At 36.3% G+C, this 15,184-nt stretch overlaps 2 protein-coding genes across 2 annotated transcripts; both read left to right on the top strand.

The window, feature by feature from the left end:
- The first annotated feature begins 4,250 nt into the window (after window positions 1–4,250).
- LOC127192780 (olfactory receptor 187) lies at window positions 4,251–5,180 on the top strand. The gene has a single exon (XM_051150092.1). It carries the CDS (start codon window positions 4,251–4,253, stop codon window positions 5,178–5,180), a length of 930 nt encoding a protein of 309 aa, XP_051006049.1.
- Window positions 5,181–11,456: 6,276 nt separating this feature from the next.
- Window positions 11,457–12,386, top strand: LOC127192778 (olfactory receptor 186). Its single transcript, XM_051150091.1, has one exon. The coding sequence runs from the start codon at window positions 11,457–11,459 to the stop codon at window positions 12,384–12,386; it is 930 nt and encodes a 309-aa protein (XP_051006048.1).
- The last annotated feature ends 2,798 nt before the right edge of the window (window positions 12,387–15,184 follow it).

Below are 15,184 nucleotides of genomic sequence, written 5' to 3'. Positions count from 1 at the left end.
GTGAGAACTGATCCCTATGTTACTGTCCTTCTGTAGGACTGTGTTTGTCTCTGCTTTAGAAAGCCTAATACTGGTTTTTAAAATTCTCTGAAGCTTCTCCCAGGCTCTAGGTAAGAGAAAAGATGATTTCTGTAATATTCTGCATCCTTTCCATGAAGATCTGAAAATGTTGTTAAATATATAATAGCTTTATATTTATCCTTTCAGATTCTAGATCAGTGTAGAAGGAAACAAGAGCAATGTCTATATATTTTGTTTGGGGATTAAGTATGAATAAGCAAAATAATTTAACCTGAATTCTTACAGGTAAAGATGTTTTATTACCTACTTAATTAACTCATTGTGGTTAATGATGAGCTAAAATATTAAGTTGCTCTTAAACAGCCAACTATTATAGTAACCCTAGCAAAAGGGACTATTTTATTTATTTGAAAACACACTCTAACTCCTCTATATTACTGTTTTCATCTAATAATTTACTTAAAAGCATATACATATATATGTATATATATTGAGATATATGTGTATATATATATTGAGAGAGAGTGACTGTATATAAACCACATGCTTCACGCAGTTTTTTAGACTAATATATCTGTGTATATGTGTTTGTTTTATACAAACATACACCCCACATATAAACAGGCAGGAAATACTTAAACAACAACTTTCCATGACACTATTACCCTTTGTCATGTTTACAATTTAAACATAAATTTATTTGGAAATTTCAAGTTCTTTTATTAGGGATTGCATGGAATAAAACACTCAATTTTATCTTCCTAGAAAAAAAAATAACTAGTGAAAATGAAAATGCTCTTTTTTCTAGGGAAATTTAGTTCAAACTGATGGCCATTCCTCTCCCTGTTTTGTGACCTGCCGCTCCCATGCCATTTCTCTTCCTCCCCTCGTTCTCTTCTTGACTATGCAAATATCCCCTTACTGTCTCTTTTGGTTCTCTTGATGCTTTCCTCTTAGCTCCTTGATGTATTTATCCTCCTATTTAAAACGCATACGGGCATTTTATAGACACAGTTGACGGGAGGTTGGGAACACTAGGCAAATAGCGATTGTCTGTGTTCTTCAGCTCGCTGGTTAGTATTGCTTTGCGTTTTAGATCTAGTGTCTGCTGGTTCCTTTTCTTCTCTGACATGCCCTCTGTCGTGTATAAGGTGTTCTCAGCAAAGCTACTAAAGGTTTCTTAATTTCAGGACTTTGCTTCTCTTTGCTTGTCCTACCGGTGTTTTTAATTTGACTGTTGACGGTTTTGCTTGATTTTGTCATTACTAGTATCTGTCCCACTTTAGACACTTAAGCACCGGGGATTAAATAATGTGCCACTGTTCCCAGCGTTTTGCTTTTCCTGCCTCTTTTGCTTCTTGTGGGAGCTACCTGTGCTTTCCCTGGCCAAGAAAAAGCACGTTATTAGGTGGACATTTGGCACTAACGCAAGTGTAAGGGGGATCTGAATACTCAGCAGGAAAAAAACTGATCAATACCAGCAGGCAGCCAGGCAGGCAGCCACTAAGTAGCTAAAATCAGAATCTAGTGCACCGTTCACCAAGGCTCTAAGTGCTGCTGGACGTAGAGTGCTATGTGTCAATCACAGGGTATATCGCGTTGTTAGAGTCCAGGTGCTGCTGCCTTTACCACTGAAACTACTCTTTGTATCCCGATGCCTCTCCCTCTTACTGCTCTAAACAAATCTAGGTGGATGGGTTTACATCTAGACCCGGTTCTGCTGTGTCTTCTGTCAGAATGCGAAAGCCATTTTCAAATGCTTTGGCTCCTACTGCGATGGACAGCCTCTGCCTGGCTGTGTGACAGAAACGGACTCAGGTGCTTAGCAGAAAATGGGATCTGCCTCTGTTATAACTTTTTTAAATTTTATTTTATTAGTTTATTCATATCACATCTCAATGGTTATCCCCTCCCTTGTATCCTCCCATTCCTCCCTCTCTCCCATTTTCCTCCTACTCCCCTCCCCTATGACTGCGACTGAGGGGGGGATTTCCTCCCCCTGTATATGCTCATAGGGTATCAAGTCTCTTCTTGGTACCCTGCTGTCCTTCCTCTGAGTGCCACCAGGTCTCCCCATCCAGGGGACATGGTCAAATACCACAGTTTCTTTATCCATTCTTCTACTGAGGGGCACTTAGTCCGTTTCCATTTTCTGGCTATTATGAATAAGGCTGCTATGAACATGGTTCAGCAAATTTTCTTGTGTGCTGGAGCATCTTCTGGGTATATTCCAAGGAGTGGAATAGCTGAGTCTTGAGGAAGCCCTATTCCCAGTTTTCTGAGATAGCACCAGATAATAACTTCTTTAACATAAGATTCTCGCGTTTATCCCCCATGCCTCTGCTTCCTTCTCATTGTGTACTCTGCAATAGTAATCCACACATAATCTCACCATTAGCTGCTCTCATCATCATCATCACTGCCATGCACTGTTACTTGTCACTTGCTTGCTCAGAAGAGGCACATTTCGCATTTTTGCTATGGTATCTGACTGTCACCTCAATTTTAAATGACCGTGTGATAGTTACCATTTGATAACCTTTCCCTTGCCTGAACATCTCATATAGGTGTTATGTGCCACGGTATATTCTAATTTACTAATTTCTTTTTTTAAATTTAAATAGTTTATTAAGATTACATCCCAATTCCCATCCCCTCACTTGCATCTTCCCATTCCCCCGACTCCCTCTTTCACCCTACACTTTCGCATTTTTGCTATGGTATCTGACTGTCCACCTCAATTTTAAATGACCGTGTGATAGTTACCATTTGATAACCTTTCCCTTGCCTGAACATCTCATATAGGTGTTATGTGCCACGGTATATTCTAATTTACTAATTTCTTTTTTTAAATTTAAATAGTTTATTAAGATTACATCCCAATTACCATCCCCTCGCTTGCATCTTCCCGTTCCCCCCACTCCCTCTTTCACCCTACACCCCTCCCTAATTTCTAAAGACTGATTCGGTTGCTGCCTCCTACTTCTCACGGTCATACCATCTTACACACATTTGTATCACCTAGAGATTTTTATAATGCAGATTTTTAAACATTATTTTAAAATTTCTGCATCATTTTCTATGGAAATATGTCCCAATTTTTGCACAATGTCCCCAGATAGTCTAGATAAACGATGTGGTTTGGAAACCTCAGAGCAACAGCTAATATTTCTCACTAGTTTCCCCTCCCAGCAACCTATTTTCTCTACTACCACATGTTTAATTTTAAAGATATTTTTAAAAAATTTTTTTTCTAATGATATTTCCTATTGTAACATTTGAGTGAATTAAAAATGGCCAGTCTGTTCCAATTGTTTAACATCCTTGACATCCAGTGCTGGAGAGATGGCTCAGATTAGAACAGTGCTGCTATTGAAGGGGACTGCAGTGGAATTCTTCTTATACAGCTTGCAAGCTTATGCGTGCCTGTAACTGCAGCTCCAAGGAATACGACTCTTCCTTCTGACTCCTATGGCTGCCTATCCTCATGCTCACCTCCCACCCACCCACACAAACATACATATACACAACTAAAAATATTGTAAAGTCTTGAAAAATTCTTATATATTCCAACTCATGCTTTTTAAAAATAGGTTTTGTCACATTAATCTAAGCAATCTGTTTATTATGTAAAAGTAAATAAAATTTAAAGGGCCTTCTGATAAATTTTGCATCTATTTCAAGTCCATATCACCAGTTTATTATTATTATTATTATTATTATTATTATTATTATTATTATTATTATTATTTACATTCTATATCTGGATTGTAATCCCCTTGCTCTTATCTTCCTGTTTCTCCCTACCATCCCTCTTCTGCCCTATTCCCCTCCCCTAGATCTCTCACCAGTGGGGTCCTCCTCCCATACCACCTGACCACAGCCTCTCAGATCTCATCTGGATAGCCTGCATCTTCATCCTCTGTGTTCTCACAGGGCCTCTCAGCCAAGGTGCCCACAGTCAAATCCCAGGCACCAGAGATCCTGTCAGAGGCAGTCCCTGTTCTCCCCTCCACTTCTCCATGTGGAGAACGAGCTATCCATTGGCTACATCTGAACTGGGAGTCTAGGTTCTCTGCTTTCAATGTCCTTGGTTGGTGCATCAGTTTGTGCAGGCCCTCACTGGGTCCAGATCTGCCAGCCTTGATAGTCTCCTTTTCAATTAATAAATTCTAGTAAACACTCCTTTACATTCCCTACCTTTCATTGCAGAGCCATCCAGTGGAGACATGGAAACGGAGAATACAACACGGCTGACAGAATTTGTTCTCACAGGACTCATTTACCAGCCACTGTGGAAAGTCCCTCTGTTCCTGGTCTTCTTGCTGGTCTATTTCATCACCATTGTGGGAAACGTTGGTCTGATCACTCTCATCTGGACTGACCCTCACCTTCACATCCCCATGTACCTGTTCCTTGGAAATTTAGCTTTTGTAGATACATCTATATCTTCCATAGTGGTTCCAAAGATGCTGCTTAACTTCTTTGCTAAGAGCAAGCTGATTTCTCTATCTGGATGTATGACACAATTTTTTTTATTTAATATCAGTGCAACCACCGAATGCTTCCTCTTGGCAGCAATGGCCTATGATCGCTATGTAGCCATATGTAAACCTTTACTCTACCCAGTACTTATGACCAATGGTCTCTGTGTATGTCTGATAGTCTTGTCCTTTGTAGGTGGGATTATTCATGCTGTAATTCATGAAGGTTTCTTATTGAGACTAACCTTCTGTCATTCCAATGTGATACATCACTTTTACTGTGACATTATATCAATGTTGAAGATTTCCTGTACTGACACTTCTCTTAATTACCTAATTGTTTTTATTTTTTCTGGCTCAATCCAAGTTTTCACTATTTCAACCATCCTTGTCTCTTATACTATTATTCTGTTTACAATCTTAAAAAAGAAATCTGCCAAAGGCATAAAGAAAGCATTCTCTACCTGTGGCGCTCATCTCTTATCTGTGTCTTTGTACTATGGGCCTCTTCTCTTCATGTATGTGCACCCAGCATCTTCAGCAGTGGATGATCAAGATATGATAGACTCTCTGTTTTACACTGTCATAATTCCTGTGTTAAATCCAATTATTTACAGTTTAAGAAATAAGCAAGTCATAGATTCATTGACAAAATTATTAAAGAGAAATACTTAGATTTCTTACAAGTATCAAGGTTCAATATGACTATGTGTTCACATTTGTGTAATTCATTTAAAACTTTAATTGACATAAGTTCCTAACATCTCCTTAAAACATGTATGGGTTATGCATACATACACACACACACATACACACACACACACACCCCACACACTGACCTCAAGAGCATATGAGCCTTTCTAACAAATGTTATTACATATGAAATAATTACACCAGAAAACAAATTAAGCCAATGTTCAAGCTTTTTATTTAGTCTTTTTCAGTGTGGCTATGCAATACAAGTATATGAACAATTAAAAATAATATTCTTACAAAGCATACTTGAATACTATTTCCTTGATAACAATACTGCTGTGTAGTCTGGAGAGATGCCACATTTACCTGTTTGGAGGAGGCAGGTTTTTATTTCGGTGAGTAGAAACAGATCTATAGTATATGTCTAGCTATCAACATGTCTTTCATCATGGTTAATTTCACTTCTTAAAGCAACTCAACCTAAAAATTACAAAAATAGTAATGAGAAAAGACAATTCAAGAAGATAATTGACAGCAAGGGGCAACTGAAAGATGATGCTCTGAGCTCAGCATGCTTGCATGGGTGAACAGAGGCCACTGCTTCTATAGCCCAGGGTACCATCTAAGGACTTCTCCAGGGATGCTTTATGTTGTCTGACAGTAATTCAAAAAAAACAACAGTAGATTGGACACGCTGAGAGAAGTGTGCAGAAAAGAGTGCTGAATGTGGAAGAAGGAGTGCCTTTTTTTATTTTAAGTAAAATGAAACTATTGAGTTAAAGTCTCTGGTAACACACACTTATTGGAATGTCTGTTTGAAAACTAGAAGCTTCAAATACATAGTACCAAAGATTAAATAATGGTAACACATTTGATATCATAGAACAAAGTGGATTTTGGGGGGGGGGAGAATATGAAAATGCAAACACATACAACTGAGCATGCAAATATGTGTGCTTGTGTGTACATGTGAATAATAATTGTTCTGTTGGCACTTCACAAATTGCATGTCTTCCTGCCTCTGATCTCTCCATCTTCAGTTCTATCATGCCTTTCTCTTATCATCACCGAAATGCCCTACGTATTTTTATTTATGCCACAGAGACACTTGCTGTAAAATCTACTCATCTCTGCTCATGTGAAGCTCTAGTTTTTATATCCTCCAGCCTGCAGATACTCTCTTCTTTCACAAATGCTGCTCCTAGATAATTATTCATAACCAAAACTGATGAAATGAAACCCCTTTTAATACTTTTGAAGCACTTTCTTTTTTACATTTTTTTGCATTATAACTTTTTTATTAATTCATTCATATTACATCTCAATTGTTATCCCATCCCGTGCATCCTCCCATTCCTCCCTCCCTCCTGCTTTCACCCCATTCCCCTTCCCTATGACTGTGACTGATGGGGACCTCTTCCCCTTGAATATGATGCTAGGGTATCAAGTCTTTTCTTGGTAGTCTTTTGAAGCATTTTTTAACTACAAGATTATATACATATACATTATTAATAGCTAATTATATTATTTGCTTATCTGTTTTGCAGAGCTCTTATCCTCTGTGCTGATTATGACCATATTTACATTTTTCTTTGCCATGCATTTCCCACAATGCTTGATTTGAAGTCCTTCCCAGTGACACCTACTCTCAAGTCTCATCTCTCACAATCCTCCAAATAAAAATTTTATTATATCCAAAATACATCACTGAAAGAATTCTGGATCTACCTTACTAACATTCTTTCTTTCACTCAAAACTCCTCTTCACAGAGAATCCCTGCCATACTTTGTTCCATTGCTGCCAATATTTCCCCATCTTAATTTACAATTGAAGCAGTGTGGTTTTTTTTTTTTTAAGATCTGACTAACGCATGCGCGCACACACACACACGCACACAATATAAATTCTAAAGGTCCCAGAGATTTTAAGATTTTTTCATATTCTGGAACAAGAACGGTTAAATTGGAGTGGAAGAAGGGAAGGTAGGAGAAAGAATGCAACATAAAGAGTGATAAATAAAATATGGAAGCTTAGCTACCACTGTAGAAGATTCCTAATATATAGAGTAGAATTGCCATTTAATGGGACAACAATGACCCCCACTAGACACCACTTGCTAATAAATAAATGTCTTAGTTCCAGAAATGGGTGTCTTCTTTTGGAATTGATGGGTAGTGGGTTCAAAACATTCAGACTACTGCAAATTCTATTGGTTACCCTCCAGAATCTGATGGTAAGGCTCTGTAGTTGAAGATACCACATACTTGTGTCATAGAACATGTATAAATAAAACTTGTACTGACTTGAACATTTCATCACTAGTGACTTGTTTTCCTGGTATTGGAAGGTAATATGCAAGCTACTGGAGGAGAAAAGTAATCATCGATTTTATTCACTTGTAAAACCTGAGAGCTAAAATAATGGTTTCAATAGTTTAATAATAGTATGAATGTCAGGAGTAGCCAACCACTTTGACGGGATCTAACTTCAATCACACAAGGTGGGATCCTATACCTGGTACTATTATTTTCTGTACACTAGATGCTTACTGGCTGTGAGAATGTTAAGCTTATCTTAGAAAAAAAAAAAAAGACAAAACCAAAAACCCCAGCTTCTTTTTAAAATTTATTCTAATGCATGTGGTACTTATCTTCAAAGTTTAATCAATGTGGTGTCATCCCTTGGCATTTGAAGAGAGTTGTTTAAAAAGATTTCTCCTGAGTACAAAATTGTGAGACTGGTCAAGACTATTACAGAAATATCTTTGTATTTATATATAAACTATTATAACCTATTCACATACTCATGTATTTTATTCATTTTAATTTTTTAGGAGGCACATTTTTCACTCTGTTGTCCAGGCTAGCCCCAATCTATTTGTTCAGGTGACCCTGAACTCTCAGTTCCTGATTGGCTGGTACTATGGGAGCATATCAACATACTCTAAGTAATTTTCTAGATTACATACAATAACTTATGTCAGGTAAAACTTTATAAATAGTATTTCGTTTATGAAATATGGCCATAAAAATAAATGCAAATTCAATGAAAAAGTTCATCAAGCCAATCTGGGTAGGATTATTAATAGCTCAGAATTATCATGGATCAAATTACCATGCCTTTTAAAAATACCATGATCAGATGATGTACTTGTGGAAAGAAAAGGAAACAAATAATTTGTACTACAAAGTTTAGTTGTAAATACAGGTTTTGACCATATGGTCATTCAAAAAGTAAAGTGTATTATTGTTATGAGATATTCTTCTGTTATAAAAAATGTATATAAATATATGTGTGTATATACATTTGCACACAATTACACATTATTATGCTTTGAATACACAATGTCTACTAAAAGATAGTATATTGAAATAAATATTCCCGAGATAATGGGTGCAGTCATTGAGAAGTGACTGACTAGTATTCAAATCTTAAAATCTATGGTCACTGTTGTTTAGACAGCATGCTATTGGCTGCTATCCTAAATCTGTTTTTGTTTTTCTTCTTTTCTTCCCCCATGGCTAACACCTACTTACTATAACTTTTTTTTTTTTTTGTTAAATTTATGATTAAGTTAAGGAAGTTAAGATGTGTTCAAATGTAAGATGTTATTTTTATTATCAGTAGAGTGTATTTTTGGATTTCCCATTGTAAAAAATGTAGATGGCTGCTTTATTAAAATTATGATTTGATTAGTACAGACATGGCATCAAAGCACTCACTGCACTCAATTTCATATCTAAACCAGAGTTGACATAAAACCACCAGGCATGTTACTTATGATGAAATATAATGATGTTAAGTGTAATTTTAATTTATTAAGCTAGACTTGCTCAGAGTGATTTGATGTTTATTGATCCTCTGGGAAGACCTGAATTTTATACACACCTCCATCAGCAATGCCCAGTTGGTGATCTTCACTCTTTCCTACAGGGAATCCAAAGGCGTTCTGAGGGAAATTTCAGTTCTTCATGTCTTCTTTCCTGGGGAAAAATGCACATGTATGCAATTGGTTGAAACTGTGTTCACAGAACAACGATATAAACAGGATTTTTTAAAACTTTGTGAGCAAAGCCATCCAAGCGAGTGAACTACCTGTATCTTCACATCGATGCTGTCACGTGCTATTTCTGCTCTTGAGAAATTCTAACATTCTTAAAGGATCTCCACAGTTCCTTAGAAGATATTGGTAACATTGAAAATATTTTCTAATATTAATCTTTGTAAAGAAGATTTAAAATTCACAAGGTTTAAAATCTATTAGCATAGTAATGTTAGAATGCATGTACAAAATGAAAATAGCTAAGGGGTACTTTTGAAAAGATTGAAATTTTTGCATGTTTCATTTTGATGACTAAAATCTGGACTTTATCAGTTGTGCTAAGATAAAACATGAGTGCTTCAAAACTCAGTTTTTAGATTGATGACATTATTTTTGTATAAGAAATATCTAGACAATTCTGATATAAAGACCCCATTCAAGACAATTACATTTCTGATTAAAACAGAAAGTCTACCAATTAAAGAGTAATTATTTCATGACTCCCCATGTGAGAATAGCTTCACTGGATATTTTACCTATATATAATATAGATATAATATATGTACAAATTAATATTTACCATTATATGTAGATATAAAAATATATGATGAATATTGGCACATTTTGTACAAATACATACAAATATAACTGAGCAATTTGTATAAAATTTATTATACATTCTTAGGAGAATATATCTAAATGTATTTGTATATATTTGTATATATGTATGTGTATACGCATAAACACACACACATATACATGACGTATATCAGCATTTGTTATTTGAAAGATGCATACAAACACTTTATTTGAAGATTTTCAATGATTTTTGTGATTTGAAATAGCATGTAAGCTTTTTATGTACAATTATTGACATTGGCTCTTCGTACAGTCTGTATCTAATCAATATTTTTCTCCGGTTTTTTACTAAAAATGAGAGAAAGCATCACTATCATATGGAATGAACCTTTAGACACTGTCACTATACCTATAAAAAAGAAAAAATTCAAGGTAAAGTCTCTTAGTCCTATATAGAATCTATAAGAAAATAAGAAAATAAACTAGAATTATTTTTAAAAGGGCATTGATTCTGATAAAGCAGTTACTAGTGAACACAGGGTTCTGACAAATGCCCTGCCCACCCCACCCCACCCCACCCTCTGAGCTTCCTTTTGTTTTGCTTTGTGCACTTTTCATGTTTCTTCTTCTTTTCTTGGCTTGCTTTTACTAGACTTATCAAGTTATGACTGTTACTTTTGCCTATTTTCACGACCTTTTATGTTCTTTTTCTTCCCCATGTAAATTTAGCTTTTCGTCCCCTTCTCTTTTCTTTTCAGTTTATCTCAATTGCCTACTCTGCCTTTTGAGAACTTGTTAAAAATATGTTACGGAGGGAAAAAGTCAGGTAGATCTATGAAACACAGATAAATGTAAACTCTCCTCGTGTTTGATAGAGTCTGCTGTATTATTTGCTTTCTTTATTCTCATGCTATGCCTTTCACATTAACATCTTACGATTCTATGATTTAATACCATTCAACAAAGGAAACAGCTCTTGTTGGAGCCACTAACAATTTCTGTATTTCAACTCTCAACAATTCCTCTTCTTTCTTTTTCTCTTCCCTCTCTCCCCTCTCTCCCCTCTCTCCCCTCTCTCCCCTCTCTCCTCTCTCTGTAAAACAGCAATTCTCTATCTGAGGGTCAAATGACCCTTTCACAGGGTCACCTAAGAACCATCAGGAAACACAGATATTTATATTATGATTCATAACAGTAGCAAATTACAGTTATGAAGTAGTAATGAAATAATTTTATATTTGGGGGTTACCACAGCATGAGGAACTGTACTAAAGGGCCTCAGCATTAGGAAGGTTGGAAACAGCTGCCCTGGAGCATTTGTTTTTGCACTTGACGCTGTATTTCTGTGTTACTCTTATTAGCTTTCTTTTCCTAGTGTTCACAATACTCAGCCTTCTGGTTCCCTCTTGCTGCTTTCTTTGATCATTCTGTTTAGAGTGCTTCCCTTGCTTCTTTCTGCTCTCCCCTTTTGGCTCACAATCTCCTTTAACCCTGGTTCCGGAAGATCTGAAAAATTAAAAGACCATTCTGGTAAAGATGATGTCATATCAAACCCTGTCCCTGTGTTAACATTTAGTGAATGCTGCATTGCATTTATTTTATTTCACTTCAGGCAGTGTCCAGTGAGCAACACATGGAAAAAGAGAATACAACCCTGCTGACAGAGTTTCTTCTCACAGGACTCACGAATCACCGTGGTCTGCAGGTGCCCCTCTTCCTGCTATTCTTGGTGACCTACCTCATCACTATTGTGGGGAACCTAGGTCTGGTTGTTCTCATTTGGAGTGACCCCCAGCTGCATATCCCTATGTACTTTTTCCTTGGGAGTTTGGCTTTTGTAGATGCATGGATATCATCCACAGTGACTCCTAACATGCTAGTCGACTTGTTATCTAAGAACAAGGTGATATCACTTTCTGAGTGCATGATACAATTTTTTGCCTTTGCATTTGGTGGAACCACAGAATGCTTTCTTTTGGGTACAATGGCCTATGATCGCTATGTAGCCATATGCAAACCATTACTTTATCCAGTTATTATGACCAATGGACTATGTATCCGCCTACTAGTTTCAGTATTTGTCGGTGGCTTTCTCCACTCATTGTTTCATGTGTTGTTTCTACTCAGATTAACCTTCTGTAATTCTAATGTAATCCATCACTTTTATTGCGATATTATACCATTGTATAATATTTCCTGTACTGACCCTTCTCTTAATCTTCTATTAGTCTTTATTTTGTCTGGGTCAATACAGGTATTCACCATTATGACTGTCTTGGTTTCATATACACTAGTCCTGTTTACAATTTTGAAAAGGAAGTCTCTCCAAGGTATAAGGAAGGCTTTCTCCACCTGTGGTGCCCATCTCTTATCTGTGTCTCTATACTATGGGCCCCTTCTCTTCATGTATGTGCTCCCTGCATCTCAACAAACTGATAATCAAGGTATGATGGATTCTCTGTTTTACACGGTCATAATTCCTGTGCTGAACCCAATTATCTACAGCCTGAGAAACAGGCAAGTCACTGATTCACTGAAAAAAAGACTGGAGAGGCATGTTTAGTTCTTGGAAATCTCTTGTCCATTCACTTTAAAAACAGACACAGAATTTTCCAGTTTGATATGTCTTTGTTTTATAAAATGTTCAAAGATTTTTGCACTTATAATTGTCACTTTTTTATACTTTGATTAAATCAATCCTTCGAGTATTTTAACAATTATAATGTGACATGTCTTAAAAACACATATCCTTAAAGTGTTGGTACTTCTAATTTTAAGATGTTAAGGGATCTCATTAAGTTTTTGTCACACTAAATAAAATAGAAAGAAAACTTTCCACTGGTGTATGTGTTTTTCTGTGCGGCTTTACTAATTCTGTGTTGATTAACAGCAACTCAGGATACATGACACAGCAAACAGGGCCATCTAGGTTGAGCACTTTAAGTGTGTTTATTAATTGTATGCTTAGCTTCCTGTTTGTTTGATCACATGAAAAAAAAATCCCAGAAAATCTACCAGCTCTTCAAACTTCTTTTTTTCCAAAGGTATTTCTTTGACTTTTAATGTTTATAGAAATTCACACTATCTGTCATGGGGGAAAAAATCAATAGAAAATGGAATACAATCATGAAGAAAATGACAGAAAAGACAAGAGGAAACTTTATGAGCATTCTCTTAACTTCTCTTTTCTATGAGTGAGGAAAGATGCTTAGCTTTTCTTTGATTGTGGCTTCTTCAAAGGCCTCTTTTTGGAGGGAGGATTACCTTATTTTGTTTTGTTTTAACTTCTCTGTTGGTGTATATCTATATATTTTAAATTATTTTACATAGTTTCATTAATTTAAATTTTATTATTCTTGAGAATTTATAATTCTTGAGAATTACTAATATACAATGCCGGGTGATCACATCTACCTCCTATTTTCTCGCTCCAAATTTCCCCATATTTATTATAAGTAATTCTGGGTTTCATGCAAAATGGCTTTTTAAATTATGTCATATATTTTTTTGACTAGGTCATTGTATGTTATTAGGTAGTGCATTGTATATAACTTCCATAAGTAGAAAACTAAGGGGGAAAATGGAAGAATTAAGTTTATTTGAACCTAAAAAAAAAACAAAAGTGGTACAATACAAAGGGAATATAGTCTTGATTTGATAATTTACCAAAAAAAATCTTTAAAAATGCCCTTTTTAAACCAAAAATCTTTTATTATGTTGAGTTAGAGACCACTACGCCAGCTTCAAATTTAAATAAATGTAACAATAAGTAAATTAAGCTGTTTGTTTTTATTGAATGTTTATGGCAAATTCTGTTACTACTCAAGGGAAATTCTGCACTTTTCATTATCATGTAAAACGTTGCCAAATCTTTCTCTACACTGGAGCCAGTCACTGACTTACTCTGGAAATCTTGGGCGACCACCTGCAACTCTCTTCCTAGAAAATGCACATTTGCAACTGCTTTAATCAATGTCCAAGGCTTTCTGGTTATGACTGTGCTTGGCAAATGTCCACAGGATCACTGTATCCTAAAGGAAGGTCCCTGAACCCCAATGCTACTACTGAAGTTGAATCTGCATTTTTAACAGACTCTCTAAGAAGCTTGGTGCTATTCATGTTTGGGAGGCAGAGTTCTAGACGCTGCCCATTGAGGTAATTTGTCTTTCTCCTTCCCTTGACATTCATTAGTACAATTTCCCATTAGACTTAAGCTTGAACTGATGGAGTAAGTTGATTTGAACAAGTGTTCTTTGCCTACTCCATATGGGGCTGACACCAGAAGAGCATCTATATATTTGGTCTAACTAAAATCCCACTTAGATTAGCTCAGACAGAGCCACAAAAGTCAAGGTAGAAAGAAGAATGTATTTTTTATATAAGTGAAAATTTGTCTAAATGTCTCAGACATTTTCTACTTGAGGTAGAATTTTTTACAAGTCTTCTTCTAAATTCCTCCCTGAAATAGAAAACCAGAAAATGTTACTTAAATAAAAATAAATATATACTTAGTGTATATATTTAATTTAATTTATATGATAAAATTTAGTATATATACATTACAACACAAAAGTACAATGCAACACAGTGGGACTGTGGAGTTTCTCTGTGGCTGGTCCAACTCTACAGTGCTTGGAGAGCAGGTCACCATCCTAAAGGGACTTCTTAATGGAGCCTTTTGGGGAATCAATTTCTTCATGCTTTGTCTTTAGGTAAAAGCACACATGTGTCCAATTTGTGAGGTCTTGTTTTGAATGTATTTTTATACAAAAACACATCTCCTTATCTTACGAAATGCAGCCTCTAAACCAGTCCATATGGAAACACTGTTGCCTATCTTTTCCTCACTTCTGTTAAAATTGGGCTTTCCTATGTTATGAAACCTATGTTTTTTTTTAAACTGGGAGAGTTTTTAAAATTTTTAATTTATTATAATTTATTCAGATTACATCTCGATTGTTATCCCCTCCCTTGTATCTTCCTGCTTCCATCCTCTGTCCATCTTCCACCCTATTCCCCTCCCTTAGGCCTATGATAGAAGAGACCTCCTCCCCCACCATATGACCACAGCCTACCAGGTTTCATCCAGATAGCCTGCATGCCTTTTGCTGCCAGGCTTTCCCACCAAGGGGAAGTGATCAGATCTAGGGCACCAGAGTTCATGTCAGAGGCAGTACCTGCTCTCCCACAACTGTGGAGAATGAACTGTCCATTGGCTATATCTGAACAGGGTGTCTAGGTTTACTGCGTTCATTGTGCTTGGTTGGTACAACAGTTTGTGCAGCCTTCCCCGGGTCCAGATGCACCAGCCTTGATGGTCTCCTTGTGGGGCTCCTAAACCCTCGGGATTCTTCCATCCAC

Source organism: Acomys russatus, chromosome 8, assembly GCF_903995435.1.
Source record: "Acomys russatus chromosome 8, mAcoRus1.1, whole genome shotgun sequence".
In the NCBI taxonomy this organism is placed as follows: domain Eukaryota; kingdom Metazoa; phylum Chordata; class Mammalia; order Rodentia; family Muridae; genus Acomys; species Acomys russatus.
This window is presented reverse-complemented; position numbering and strand designations above follow the sequence as displayed.

What these genes read in the sequence shown, in the direction of transcription:
- LOC127192780 (XM_051150092.1), top strand. Translation starts at nt 4,251, where the DNA reads ATGGAAACGGAGAATACAACACGGCTGACAGAATTTGTTCTCACAGGA.
- LOC127192778 (XM_051150091.1), top strand. Translation starts at nt 11,457, where the DNA reads ATGGAAAAAGAGAATACAACCCTGCTGACAGAGTTTCTTCTCACAGGA.